We start from the raw sequence: 14,720 nt of genomic DNA, 5'->3' as shown, positions 1-14,720 counted from the left end.
TGAATACTCAGATCGATGATTTAGGTAGAAAGCAGAAAGAATGAAATGAGCCAGGGGGTTAGGGGTCAACATAGACAGGGCTCTGGCTGCCGTGCCCCACCACGTGGGGTGACCGTGGGCAAGGGCTTTCCTTTCTTGGAGATGAGATTTTTTTTTTTAGTGTTTATTATCTATTTTGTGAGAGAGAGCGTGAGCACGTGAGCAGGGGTGGGAGGCAGGGAGAGGGAGAGAGAGAATTCCATGCAGGTTCTATGCTGTCAGTGCAGAGCTCCACCCGGGGCTCGAATCCACAAGCTGTGAGATCATGACCTGAGCCCAAACCAAGAGTCGGATGCTTAACCGACTGAGCCACCCAGGTGCCCCTTGGAGATGAGATTTTTGCTACGAAGGCAAAAGTGCCTGGGGCTTGTGAATGTCATCATGGCCCATGCCCGTGTCTCTGTTCCGCATTTCTTCCCTACGTGAAATGAAGGTATTGAACTCGATCTGTGTCTCACTGAATGCCTCTGTCAAATGATCTGATGCACCATGGAGTAGCCAGGGCCGCGCTCAGGCCAGTGCTGTGGTCAGGACTGACTGCAGCTGTTTTGTTCTCATTTTAGTCACCAAGAAATGATTCTATGACAGATTAAAACGCGGCTCGAGAGGGAAGTAAAGGGAGCGAAGCACATGACTCATGGAAAATGTGTCTTCCTCCCAAAGGCTTCGTCTTGAAATAGTGTTCCGATCTACCATTTTTCAAAGTCCTGATATGTGAGTCACAATGGAAGGTAAAGATATTCTACCAAACCCGTCTTGAGTCCATAACAAAGGCTCTGAGAAACAGGCTTAAAATACCAGATGGACTGTCCAGACATCTCCTTAAAATCAGTGAATTTAATAGTCGGATTTATCTGAGGATGGCTCAGACCAGCAGAGGACGAGGGGGACACTCTCTTGTGCCGCCAGGTGCCAATAACCCATGTGGGTTCAGCTACCTCGGGTCCGGCGTCTCCTGGAGCACCGTGTACTCACACGTGTCTGAAATCGTAGGAGAGCTGGGTTCACCACCCTGCCCCGAAATAGAAGCACTCCAGAGGTTTCTTCATAGATCATGAAATGACGTGGCTGGTCTATTCGGATGATGGGGAGGCATGGAATCAGCAATCGTTTCTAACAGGGTTCCCGTCACTGCCTCAGCTCCCTTTTCATCAACTTCCAATCCCAGCTCTTTGTAAAACCCGGAAAAGGAAATGATGTGGGAGACCATTTGTGTGGCAGTGGAGGGGAAGGAGCTGGTTGAGCCCCTTGACATTTTTTGCTACAGTCCCACCCACGGGGTTTAATGGTACAGGGCTCATCTGTGCCGAGAGGAACGGTCTGAGGTGGTACCAGGGATTGGCCTAGAAGCCCGAAACAATACCAGGACACCCCAGGGACCCCAAAGTGAGGCACATTGTGGGTGTGCACCCAGGGGACTCTGCCCAGCCAGTTCATGCACACATGCATCAAATACACAAATAGTTGGTGAGCATGTACTTTGTGCTGCTGACTCTTGAGCGGCTGTTGCCTCCCCTCAAGAAGGTTTTCAAGCTGCCTGGGACCGCGGGATACTTTGACCTTCCTTTTGGCAGGCAAAGCGGGGGCAGGGGCGTGGTTACTCTTCTGTAGAAGCTTCCCAGCACCTGGTGCAGTGCCGAGGCGGTCCCTGGGGTCCCTCCGGTTGCCCGTACTCCCTCTGCCTGTCATGTTTGGGAGGCCCTTTTGTCCAGAAACCTCCTGTGATGGAAATGATGCACGTACGTAACTTCTATAAGGGAAGATAGTGAAGACATCTGTGGTTAACCTAGAGATTCTCTAATTTCTTGGAGTGGAAATTTACTTTCCAGAGTAAACAGGAGGAGAATATTTAATGGCTTGCGATTTAAACTGTAAAACAGCACACGTCTTCATTTTTAAATGTGTTTACAGCAGAAGTTCTTTGAGGTGCTAGTCTGCAGGGTGGTCGTGTTTATTTGTCTTATTTTCCCTGAGACGGTAATGCCTGATTGCAGGCCATGGTTAGCCTACTGGGTCCTGCTTAAGTGGTTACCTTTTTCTTTAAAAAAAAGTTTATTTTTGAGAGAGATGGGGGTGGGGGTGGCGGAGAGAAAGCACAAGTGGGGTGGGGGGAGGAGGCAGAGAGAGAAGGAAAGAGAGAATCCCCAGCAGCTCCCGCGCCGTCAGCACAGAGCCTGACTCGGGTCTCGCTCTCTGGCCATCACAGGTCTCGATCTCACAAACCGTGAGACCATGACCTGCGCGGAAATCAAGAGTCGGACGCTTAACCTCCTGAGCCGCCCAGGTGCCCTTGAAAATCTCCCGCAGAATTGGAAGCTGCAGTTGTATGGGAGAGTACGAATCAGACTCCAGACCTGAGAAAGACCGTAGTGGGAGATGGTGGAACGTTTTCCTGGTTGCGATAACAAGCGGGGGTTACTGCTGGCATTAGTGACACCGGCCAGGAATGCTAACCGGTTGCCCGCGATGCACGAAACCCCTCTGAACAACAGCCCCCCCTCCAAACCAGGAGGGCTTCCGTGTGGAAGAGGACTAACCCTGCTTGTAGTAGCTTCAGAGTCAGAACTGAGGCCAAAGAGCATGAGTTACTTAGGGAGGAGTTAAGGGGGGGTTGGGGGGGTATAACAAAAACAATGTTAGCCATTTGTGGATTGAGCTGCTTTTCAAAGAATTCGTGAGTTCTCTGTCGTTGGAAGCATCGAAAGAATGAAAACCAGACAGCTATTTTGTAGGGATATTCTAGAGGGCACTTCCCCAAGGGGTGGGAAATTGGGCCAGGTGACCTCTGGGGGATTCTTTCATCTTGAAAGTGGTGTCACTCCATGCAATTTTAATGAGTCTGTGACCCAATTTCCATTTCAGGGGGAAATCTTGAGCGTTGGGAGTGTGAAGAGGGAGAAATCCACATAAGAGAAATTAAATTAGTTACATGTTTTAATAAAGTAGCTCAAAATGACCAAAATATCCAACTTGAATGCTGTTTCGAGTTTTGTGTAATTTTAAATCTAATTTTCTCCTGCAACGTGGCATTTAATCGATGTTAAACAGTGTGCAAAAATATTTGTTGGTTTTGATCACCTTTCATACTTAGGGACTGGGCCCTAATGAAGCATCTTGACTTACCTTGGATACTTTCCAGTTTCTGGAAGCAACGGAGAGGTCACATAGGTCAGCCTGGAGTTGGAAGATTCTTCCAATTACCATCTGCTCAAGCAGTTCATACATCTCCTACTTTTTATTTATTTTTTAATGTTTATTTTTGGGAGAGAAAGACCAAGCACGAGCAGAGGAGGGGCAGAGAGAGAGGGAGACACAGAATCTGAAGCAGGCTCCAGGCTCTGAGCTGTCAGCACAGAGCCCGACACGGGGCTTGAACTCATGAACCGCGAGATCATGACCTAAGCTGAAGTTGGACACTCAACCGACTGAGCCACCCAGGTGCCCAAGATACATTCATTCATTCATTCATTCATTCCTTTAGAGACAGAGCACAAGCGGGGGATGGGCAGAGACAGGAGACACAGCCTGGCCCCTCCCTGGGTCACCCCGTCCAGGGTCCCCGTTCTCATTGAGTTTATGTGCTGGTGACTCCCAAAAGTGCCTCTCCAGCCTGGCCCTGGCCCTCAGCTCCGGCCCCAGCTGCCCCTGGGCATCTACAGATCTTTCTTCAAAACATTGTTTTTGTACTGCTTATGTATTTTTGAGAGATGAGAGCGAGCCGGGGAGGAGCAGAGAGAGAGAGGGAGACACAGAATCCGAAGCAGGCTCCGGGCTCCGAGCTGTCAGCACAGAGCCTGACGCGGGACTTGAACCCACGAACCGCAAGATCATGACCTGAGTCGAAGTCGGGTGCTCAACCGACGGAGCCCCCCGGGCGCCCTGATGCAGAGAAGTTCGGATCCACACGCTTCGCACTGAACCTATGAACGTGTGCCCAGACCTGTCCCTCCCACGGTCTCTCCATTTCGGGAAACGGCAAATCCAGCCTTCCCGTTGCTAAGGCCCAAAACTTGGCCATCTTCTCTGCCTCCCTCTCGCTGTCCCCCGCCCGCATCCGCTGCATGGCACACCCCGTCACCTCTAGCTTCCTGCCGGTCCCAGGATCTAACTGCTCCTCGTGCCCCCTGCTCCACCCGTGTGCCCAAGTGTCACAGCGACCTCCTGACCGCTCTTGCTTCCTCCCTCACCGCCACCCACCCCCGCCCCGAGTCTTTTCTCAGTGCAGCGGCTTGCGTGACCCTTGCACACAAGTCACACCACGTTGGTCCTCTGCTTTGACCCCTCCGGTGTCTTCCCATCTTCCTCAGGAAGGCCATAGACTCTTCCAGGACCTGTGACGTAGCTCCTGGACGACTGGGCCCCTGGTTCATCCCTGACCTCTCCCACCGCTGTAGCCCCCCGGCTGCCCTGCGGGTCCTCGAACCCACCAAGCACCCTCCTCCCCCAGAACTTTCACCTCTGCCTGTGACCCTTCTCTCCCCGAAGAGATCCAGGATCACGCTTCATCTTCCGGGGTTTGCTTACGGCTCCCGCCTTCGTGAGCTCTGCCCTGATGGCCCCTGCCCTCCCTCTCCTTCCCTGCGCTATTACAATGTACATATTGCTTGCCTCCCTTCACTAGACTGTGCACCGTGAGGGCTGGCCCGTGCATGCATCACAGCGCCCGGCACATAGGACGACCTTAAGTAAGTGCCGGGGGTCGGAGCTGACAACAGGACGAACGAGCCCTTGGCCTCCGGGAGCCCGCCACCCGCGGGGGACACGGGCCCTGGACCATGGCGTTGGAGCACTTGTAAGGACGGGAAGGCTGAGCGCCTGTAGGGCGAGGGCAGAGCGGTCCCTGGTTTTCATGTTTCCGGGCCACGTGTCCACGGGGGCGGCGGGCAGGCGACCTTCAAGGGCGAGGTGGTCACCCGTTTTCCCCCTAAGGCCCACCAGTATGGTGGCGTTTCCTCCCTAGGGCAGATGAGAAAATTCTTACCAAATGTAAAGGCAAATTCGCCCGCCCTGTACGTCGTGGACTTGACTGCCTGTACTCGTCCACCTTGGTGAAGAGAGCGTCAAAAGCGGGGAGCCGTTTCCTTGGGCGGGTGAGAAAAGAGCTCCCTGCAGAAGCCGCCCACCTCCAGAGCAGCCGGCCCGCTCAAGTAGTAGGGGGCCCGGCTTCTCTTCCCCTTCCGGCGCCAACTACGGGAGTCCTGGCCTTCCCCGGCTGGCTTGGACCAAGCTCAGGCAGGCGAAATCAGTCCCCCGAAGACCAGCTTTTCCCAGGCCTCTTTTCCCGGCCGGCAAAACACGCGTCCACCCACAGGCCCGACGGCAATCACACACGGAGGCAAGGGAGGGTCTCCCACCGGTCCCTCAAGGTTCCGGACCTGAGCAAGATCCACTCTCACACCAGCTGCTGCCCTAACAACCCACTTCCTTCTACACCTGCTGCCTGGGGCGGACTCCAGCCCTCCGGAGGGCTCGGGGCCTCTCCCCGCCTCTGCCCGCATGGGGGTCTCCCTGACTGCCGCTTGGTCTGGTGCATGGCCCTGCGTCAGCAGAGACCACAGGGGCACCGGGGCGACCTCCCCCGTCCGCCCGCTGGTTAGGATGTTCTGAGCACGGGGTCCCTTGCTGACAAAGAGCCGCGGAATCGGAGGAGGCCACCGGTACGCTCTCCACACACGTCGTCCTACTGAACAGAATGTATGCAGGGGGCACCTTCCTCCTCCAGGCGCCAGGGTGCCTCAAGTATACCAAGGGAGGCATCAGCCTAAATAGAACCTGAGAGATGGGGCGCCTGGGTGGCCCGGTGGGTTAAGTGTCTCTGTCTCAGGTCGCGATCTCACAGTTCACGAGTCCGAGCCCCGCGTCGGGCTCTGGGCTGGCAGCTCGGAGCCTGGAGCCTGCCTTGGATTCCGTGTCTCCCTCTCTCTCTGCCCTACCCCGCTCACACTCTGTCTCTCTCTCAAAAGACATTAAAAAAAAAAAGACAAGAATCTGAGAGGTAAGAAATCAACCACTCATCTGTCACTTCTCAGCCCAGAATGTGCCTGGAGTAGCACCCCCACCCCCAGCCCTGGAAGGGGTGGGCTAGCTCCCTGGGCAGCAGGGTCCCTGGGAAGAAAGCCAGGGACTCGAGGGTGGTTTGCACAGTGAGTGTTGTGGGCATGAAATCTCAAGCCTTGAGAGCCTCTTCTTCTGGCCACCGTCCCGCAAAGGAAGGCTCCTGGGTCTGTAACATGATTCTGACCCGCCCCTGCCCTTTTCAGTCTAGCGGGGAGGGCTCAGCACTGCCCGGACACCCACCCCCTCACCGTGGAGCCCACCCAGAGCCAACGAGAACATCTCTCTCCTCCATACCTCACCGGCTGGACCTTTGAAGGCCTTTGATCCACTGGCTCTTATCAGTGAGTGGCCCCATGGTGCCTAAGAAGGCCCTTCATTCAGAGAAGAGATGCAAAAGGCTAAGGTTTGCAGCAGACGTTTGCTATTCCAAAGCACGCCCCCCAGTGGACTGTTGCTGATTACCATCCTGCTCGGAGGTGGTGGTGTTTCTGGAAGTACAAAGACACAGAGACAGGCTTCCCACGTTCCCCAGCTCCTTCTCCAACCCAGGGTGTGACCAGAATCCCCCCACGTGAGCATCTTCTTCTCCACCTAAGGTGGCCCTCTAGTAGGTTCCAGCTCCTTGTGGGATGGAGCTGCTCCAGGGGCTGAGCCCCTCCTGTGAAGGAAGGCGATGGTGGGTCCCACGGAGGCCATCTGGATCCCCATCCCAGGGCTGGGCACCACGTGGGAGGCGGGGGCAGAGATGATGAAGACCTGCCCCGCCGGTCCCCCCCCCCCCCCCCCCGCTAAGGTTTTCCACAGTGTGAGTCAGACTTGGTCCAGTTCCAAATCACAAAACATAAACCTTCCTCTGATTTACGCGGTGGTGGTCTTCACGGAAAATCCGGTGGGAATGAAAGCCGTGGGGGGAAACTGGCGTTTTTATACGAAATCAAACATCCCGGAACCGTGAGCATCATTCACCCGTGGGGACTGGTAGTGGGTGGGACATCTGTCATGTGGGACCTGGGTCACTTCATTGCGAGGGACGGTCCTGCGTGGTCCAGTAGGTCTGGTGTCTCTGACCCTCATGCACTAAATGCCAATGGCACTTCCTCAAATCTTTGTGAAAACCCAAGTGCCCTGACAAGATTCCACAGCATTCCCTTGAGGCGGTATCTGCTCTGTGGAGAGGTACTGCCTGCTGAGGTCAAAGTGAGGGGGGCAGATGGGCTTGTGGGAGCCGGGCTTGACCTTCCCATCTGCCTTGTCTTGCAGCAGCAGAGGAAGGGGCTAAGTCCTGCAGACTGGGGGGGGGGGGGGGGGGGGGAGTTCAGCTTCGCCAAATGTCTGAGAGAAACCAGCGGGCTTGGAGCAGGGTGTCCACGGAAGGCTTCGGAAGCACGGTGGAAGTCATCGTGTTGTACTTGACCACCCGTGAGGCTCTTACAACGCCTGCCAGGAGTTCAGGATGGATCCTTCTTTAGAAGGGAAGGCAGCGGGGTGGACTGGGAAGAGCGTGAGGGCCCCCCTACTATATTCACTGGGGAATGCAACTCAGCCGCTCCAGGCTTGCTCCCCCCCCCCCCCCCCCCCCACCCCCCCCCCCAGTAAAATGGCCCGAATGGCCCTCTGGCCTGTGACTATCTCAGCAGCACCCAGAACCAGCAAGGAGGTGGAAACAGGGAGCTCCGGCCCCCAGGAAGTGCGGCTCGGAAGCTCTGTGTCGCCGGCAAGGACAGGAGTCCTGCGCTGCCCCCAGCAGGCCAAACTCGGTGCCTACCACTCTAGCTTGGCTTCCTTCCCAGCTGTGGACCGCCAAGCTCCCCAACCTCACTCGGCCTCAGTTTTCCGATCTATAAAACGGGCCCCCCGCGGTAAGGATTACACAGGGGGTGCCGATGAAGAGCTCGATGCCTGGTAGGAAATTCTGATACATGCTAGTCCTTGCATGACGACGTTAGAGCCAGAATAAACGTCAAGAGGTCATGCAGCCCCGGGATTTGGACTTTCCAGAGGAGGAAATGCAACCCCCCCCCCACCCCCCCAACCAAGGCCTTTCCTGCCAGCACTGGAGCCAGAGCTGACCTGGTCCCCTGGTGATGAGTAAATTCAGAGGAGACAGTAGCACCTTTCCTGAGCTCCCTCAGGCAAGAAGTCACCCGGCAGGGCCAGATCAAGGGGGCTTGTAAAGCAAACTCTTCCTGGCACCCAAGGGGCCAAATGTCTGAAAAACAAGGCAGACCGGTTATTGGCATAACCAGGCTTCAGGAACGCAGTGAGAGGCTGCAGTGAGTGGCTGTGCGTGGATCAGATCACGAGCAGGGCTTGGGGACGGGGGTAGCACGATGTAGGAAAGGCGTCCCCAGTCCTTGCGACGCGCACGCGCACGGGGCAAGGGTCCCGCCGCTTATCCACCTGCTTCTTTCCCTCATCCCCATCCGCCTTCTGGTGTCCTGCTTCTGCTCCAGATCGTCTGCCCTGCCTCACCCGGCTGCAGGACGCCTCACAAGATTGCAGAGGGACCCGCTCTGTCCCCAGCCCTGCAAAGCTGATGGCTCAGGCAAGGCCCGCAGCGTTCCCCCAAGAAGCTGCAAGCCGGTGGTCAGCGAGGTGGGAGCCACTTCTGGATAACTAGGAGTTTGGTTAGCACCCGCAGTCACCCCAGCCCGGGAGACTAAGTAACAAGGCTCTCCTTGAGATGGGCCTTTTCTTTGGCGATCTCAAAAGAACCTTTGAGTAGGAGAGAAACAACGTTTTCTTATAGGGCACCAAGAAACAGATACTCAGAAAGGTCCGTAACCTCGTTCAAGGGCACAGAGCTCGGGATTTGAACCTCGACCTCCGGCTCCAAAGGCAGTGCTGTGTCTCCCAAGGCAAGGTCTTGCTCGAAGCAAGACCACCTGCTGTGGCAACACACGTCAACTAAGAAAATGGTCCTTCTGCCCGGGAAGGACTTAAGCTACTTACTCCCTGACTGTGTGCAGGCAGTAGGATTTGAACTGGACCCCCAGTGGAGGTGGGACCTAGGGTACAGGCAAGTAGAGGAAGAAAGATCCTTTTCCTCCTGGAGTGCAGTGATCTGGGGGCAGGGAGCACCAGGGAGCCACTGAAGGTTCTAGAGCAGGGGAGAAGTAAGATCAGAGGTGGGCTTCAGTGATCTGATTCTGGAAGCCCTATTACTTATTTTCTGAGTTGGAAATAATGGATTTTAGGTTATGAATGGAGATAAAAAGAAGTTTTTTGATGAGGGACCAGAACAAGGTTGGAGAGGGGAGAAGGGCAGATGGCTGGGTGGGGTGGAATATGTCCTTGCTGGCCAAGGTCACGGACAGACACCGCCCACGTTTCACCAGCCCCACCCCCACCTGCTCCTGGGCAGCTCCAGTCCCAGGTCTCTCCCCAGGGATGTGTCACGTGAGTCTGTCAACCATCCTCTGTGCTGTGATGTCTGCCCCGTGGCCCCTCTTCCGTTCACCACCCCGTCTGCCTTCGGAGAGGTCTCCCGTTGTTTGGGGTCTCAGGTGTTAGATGCCCCGGCACCGCACAGCTGCTGTGCCACCATGGAAATGGGTGCAGGTGCCCAAGTGCCATCTGTAGGTGCTCCCAGAGCTCCCAGTCCCCGGGTGCCATGCAGAGCCCGGTGTCTGGAGTCTGTACGGGGATGCTGCTACCCTGAGGTCCAGCTGAGGCGGGGGGGGACAACCCTCCCCACTCGGTGCCGTTTGTCGTTTGAGCCTCAACCTCCTTCTCCGCCCGGTGCTTGGAACAGCTCCCACCGTCCCTGCCCGTGAGCCTCTGTCCTGTGCCAGGAAGGCAGGCAGACGCTCGTAGCCCACGCTCCTTCACCCTCCTCCTGCCCACGCCTCTTTCCCCAGATCGGCACACGCCTGTCAGCTCTAGGTGACCCCGTCCCGGCGTCCTGGCTAAACCCCAGCGGTGGGTCCAGCTTGGAAATGGAGTTTTGCTTTCGTTACAAAGCACACAAACTTGGGAGTCAGGCTGGAGTCAAACACAGGATCTTAACAGCTGTGCAAACAGGCACACATTTTAGAATGGAGAGAATCCTAGGACTGGCTTCGCGGTCAGGTTGTTCTAAGAGTAAATGGGATGTCTGTGGCAAGTCCTTGGCCCAGGGCCTGGCTTGGCCATGGGAACTGCCGTCGGCATGATTTATGGCCCGGCCCCAGGCAGAGGGATGGACTGATAGCCTCTCCAGGAGTCCAAGGGCTACGTGCAAAGGTGGGGGTGGGAGTTGGGAAGGAATGGTTGCCTAGTTACCGAAATGATCTTGAGGGAGCTCGCTTCAGTAGAAATGCAGGCTCAGGACCTCACAGACATTCTCCCCAGGGCGGCTGGAAGTTCCCCATCCAGCCACGTGGCTTCTGGTCCAGCCTTCAGCACCCAGGACACGGGGGCACAGGGCTGGACTCTGGGCTGGGGGAGTCGGGAGCTAGACTGCCTAAAAGTAGGATACTTCTAGGTGCTCACCGTGATTCTGGCCCCTCTCCACCCCCCACCCCTGCACACGCACACATACCACGTATGTGGGCGCGCACCTGTTCTTGACCGTGACCTGTCTGGTTATATTTTTCGGTTCTGTTGCTGGCCGTTACTTATTTATTTCAGTTTTTAACTTAAACAATTATTGTAAGTAATTTCAAACTTACTGCAAGAGTGGCTACACGGCCCTTCTGTAACCCCTCACCCAGAATCACTGAGTTTTAGACATTTTCCACGGACGTTTTACGGTTCTCTTCTCGCTCTATGTCTATATCTGCATGCGACCCACCCCCACTGTCTTATACTGAACCATTTGAAATGGTTAGTTATCCCGAAGAGTGAGAATATTGTCTAATGTAAATGGCAGCAAAATGATCAACTCCAAAACATTTAATATTGTTACAGTACCTGAAGCTGCCACCATACTCCAGTTTCATCGGGTGACCCCCAACATCCTATGTGACATTTTTATTTTCAGTACGGGAGCCCATCAAGGGCTGTCTGCTTTATGTGCCATGGAGTCTCAGTCTCCTTGAATCTGGGACAGTGTTCCTCAGCTCTCCCTGTGCCTTTCATTATGTTGACATTTTGAAAGGCTCAGTTCGGCTATTTTCCCGGTTCCCAATTTGGATGGGTCTCATGGAGCCCCTCGATCGGCCTCTGATGATACATTTTTGGGGGCAGGAATATAAAAAAAATGTTGGGTCCTTCTCAGAATATCACATCCAGAGGCACCTGCTGTCTGTGTGTCCCTAATTGGCCATGTTTATTTTTTTATTTTTATTAAAAAATTTTTTTTAATGTTTATTTATTTTTGACAGAGAGAGAGAGAGAGACAGAGCATGAGTGGGGGAGGGGCAGAGAGGGAGACACAGAATCCGAAGCAGGCTCCAGGCTCTGAGTTGTCAGCACAGAGCCCGATGCGGGGCTCAAACCCACGAACCGCGAGATCTTGACCTGAACCGAAGCCCGACGCTTCAGCGACTGAGCCACCCAGGCGCCCAGGCCATGTTCATTTTTATAACTTGGTTGAGGTGATGTCCACTTCTCCCAATCTCTACCTACCGTGTCTCCTTCTGCAATAAGTGATTTGTGAGGAGATACTTTGAAACACATTTAAATATCCTGCTTTTCGCCAAACTCCTCCTGCCCCCAGATGTGTATCCATTGAACGTTCTTGCCCGAATCGGTTTTTTTAGGATGGTAGTCTAAATCCACTATTCTTTTCGTATTTATTAACATTCTGAGGATAGACTCATGGGCTCAATTTTATTCCATGCATTTTAATGCATTACTGGTCTTATTATATATGGAGATGTATTCATGTGTGTATTTAGTTAGATGTTCGAATTGTCCCAGGTATACATAGATGTTAGAAATGTGCTGGAAATCGTGAGTTTATACCTCCAATTCACACCCTAGCCCACAGCATTCTTTCTGCTTCCCCCATTCCATATGTGCACCTTTCTTCTTGCTTAACCCTACAAAACATATACGTAATGTTATATTTGCTATACCCCGCTCCACTTTGAAAACCAAGCGTGGAAAGAATGGTTCAAGATGTGTTCCTTTTATTCTTCAAACCGGGGGTAAATTGTCCAAGTACTGTGTTTGGAAGTTCCTTGGGCGAATCCTTTTTTCTCACCTTCAGTGTGATGATGTTCTCTGTTTGCGATACGTCTCAATTCATTTGTTTTTCTTTTCATTGGCTTTTAGGGCTTTCCTCGTGTTGCTCACTTAATTTTGTTTTTGAATATATGGAACATTAACATTATTCCAGTAGTCTAAATCATGTAAGAAGGGTCATCCTCTCGGACTCCTTCCTCTCTGTGCCCCGCCCCCATCCCTTGCAGACACAGGGACGTGTTTCCTTATTTCTTTTTCTTCCTCACCAACTCAATTCCTAGAAGTCCTCACTATTCTTAGTTTTTACAACTTCATAGTTTATTGTTTATCGCTTACTCTATTGTTTATTCAACCAACTGCCTACGTCTGGGCATTTGAGTAGTTTCCAGTATCTTGCAATTACAAATGATGCTCCCATCAATAACCTTGTGCAGATTATTTTTAAAAATTGTGAGACGTTTGCCTTATGGTTAAATCCCTAGAATTTCTGGATCAAAAGCAAATCTGTATATCTGTTACATGTCCTGGGTTGAATAGTGGTTCCCAAAAAGCTACGTCCAAGTCCTAACTCCGGGTACCTGTGAGGGTGACCTTATTTAGAAAAAGGGTCTTTGCAGCTGTAATTAAGGCAAAGATCTTCAGATCAGATCATCCCAGATTTAGGCCCTAACTCCAGACAGCCATCCTTACGAGAAAAAGGCCTTCCCGGGGCCTGGAGTCTATTTCCTGCCTTCCCAATCTACGTCATTGGGCTGCCCACGTATTTATGTACCAGTGCCACAGACTTAATTAGAGAATCCGTGTGGTTTGGTGTAATCTCTGCTCGAGCTGGTCCCCTATCCTCCCCATCCCCTGCTCCCCCATATATTTTCCTTTTTAGTGTTTTCCTGGCTATCGCATTTTATCTTTCTCTATGGGCTTCAAGGTCGTCTTGTCTATCTCCAGGAAAAAAAAGATTTGCTGTTATTTTTTTGGAATACCATTGAATTGTTGCATTAACTTAGGGAAGACTGTAGCTGGGTGATCTCGAGGCATCTTATTTCCATTTGTTCACGTCTAATTTTGCATCTTTTAGGAGCAGTGTTATCATTTTCTCAGTGTAGATTCTTCACATTTCTTGTTTCTTTCTTTTTTAAAAAAATTTTTGTGTTTGTTTTTATTTTTGAGAGAGAGAGAGAGAGAGAGACAGACAGACAGAGGGCGAGTGGGGGAGGCACAGAGAGGGAGGGAGACGCGGAATCCAAAGCAGGCTGAGCTGTCAGCACAGAGCCCGACGCGGGCCTTGAACTCATGGACTCTGAGATCATGACCTGAGCCGAAGTTGGACGCTTAACTGAGCCACCCAGGCGCCCCTTGTTTATTTCTAAGTCTTGTATTTTTTTGGTTGCTACTGGATTTCCTCCTCTGTTATTTGTTTAACTGGTTATTTGTGTATATGAAGGTGCTTGTTTGTGCGTGTTGATTCTATATCCTGACAGCTTGCTGAATTCTTTTGTTACGTGAGTTTCTTTTATCCCTGATTTACTAGGGTAATGCAGGTACATTACATGCCTTCTGCAAGTAGCCATGTTTTTTCTTTTTTTAAATTTTTAAAAAAATGTTTATTTACTTAAAAATAGTTTTTTTAATGTTTATTTATTTTCGAGAGAGCCAGAGACAGAATGTGAGTGGGTTAGGGGCAGAGAGAGAGGGAGACATAGAAGCAGAGGCAGGCTCCAGGCTCCGAGCTGTCAGCACAGAGCCTGACACGGGGCTCGAACTCACGAGCTGTGAGATCATGACCTGAGCCAAAGTAGGATGCTCAACCGACTGAGCCACCCAGGTGCTCCTTTAGTGTTTCTTTTCTTTTTTTTTTTTTTTTTCAACGTTTTTTATTTATTTTTGGGACAGAGAGAGACAGAGCATGAACGGGGGAGGGGCAGAGAGAGAGGGAGACACAGAATCGGAAACAGGCTCCAGGCTCCGAGCCATCAGCCCAGAGCCTGACGCGGGGCTCGAACTCACGGACCGCGAGATCGTGACCTGGCTGAAGTCGGACGCTTAACCGACTGCGCCACCCAGGCGCCCCAACTCCTTTAGTGTTTCTTATTAAGATGATGGCTTGAGGATTCAGGTCTAGATATACCTTCCATATACATATGAAAGGTATAAATATGCATATTTAAGGAAGTATTCCTATTTCTCAAGATATTCCTATTTCAAGATATTCCTATTTCTCAAGATATATACTTATCTATCCATCCGTTATCTATCATCAATCATGTGTCCAGCTGTCTTCTATCTATTTATGTATCTATCTATCATCTATCATCTATCTATCATCTATCTTTTATCTCATTTAATGTTGTTTGCCCCAAACCAGGAGGGTAAACCTCTTCCTCTGGCAACGTTTCTCTAGCGCCCTCTACTGACAAAGCTTAATATCCTGTCCAGATCCATTTTTGCAGAGCCGCGATAAAGCGAGCATTTGGAGTTTGCAGCATTAAATTGGTAACTATTTTTGCTTTTGACAG

The 14,720-nt window shown here is 52.2% G+C and overlaps 2 protein-coding genes across 2 annotated transcripts in view; one reads left to right on the top strand and one right to left on the bottom strand.

The window, feature by feature from the left end:
* PPP4R4 (protein phosphatase 4 regulatory subunit 4) overlaps nucleotides 1-3,164 on the top strand; it is a 108,594-nt gene extending 105,430 nt beyond the window's left edge. The window contains exons 25-26 of the transcript XR_007453608.1: nucleotides 603-770; nucleotides 2,902-3,164. The gene's annotated coding sequence lies outside the window, so the exon portion shown is untranslated. The remainder of the gene's footprint in view (nucleotides 1-602; nucleotides 771-2,901) is intronic.
* On the bottom strand, nucleotides 897-6,451 carry LOC125909075 (protein Z-dependent protease inhibitor-like). The gene is given in 7 exon segments (XM_049611980.1): nucleotides 897-1,128; nucleotides 1,130-1,207; nucleotides 3,151-3,281; nucleotides 4,830-4,995; nucleotides 5,163-5,251; nucleotides 5,461-5,576; nucleotides 6,396-6,451. Coding segments are annotated over 7 exon segments (795 nt in total). The 3' UTR covers nucleotides 897-969.
* Nucleotides 6,452-14,720: the final 8,269 nt, after the last annotated feature.

Source organism: Panthera uncia (assembly GCF_023721935.1).
Source record: "Panthera uncia isolate 11264 chromosome B3 unlocalized genomic scaffold, Puncia_PCG_1.0 HiC_scaffold_1, whole genome shotgun sequence".
NCBI classification, from domain to species: Eukaryota; Metazoa; Chordata; class Mammalia; order Carnivora; family Felidae; genus Panthera; species Panthera uncia.
This window is presented reverse-complemented; position numbering and strand designations above follow the sequence as displayed.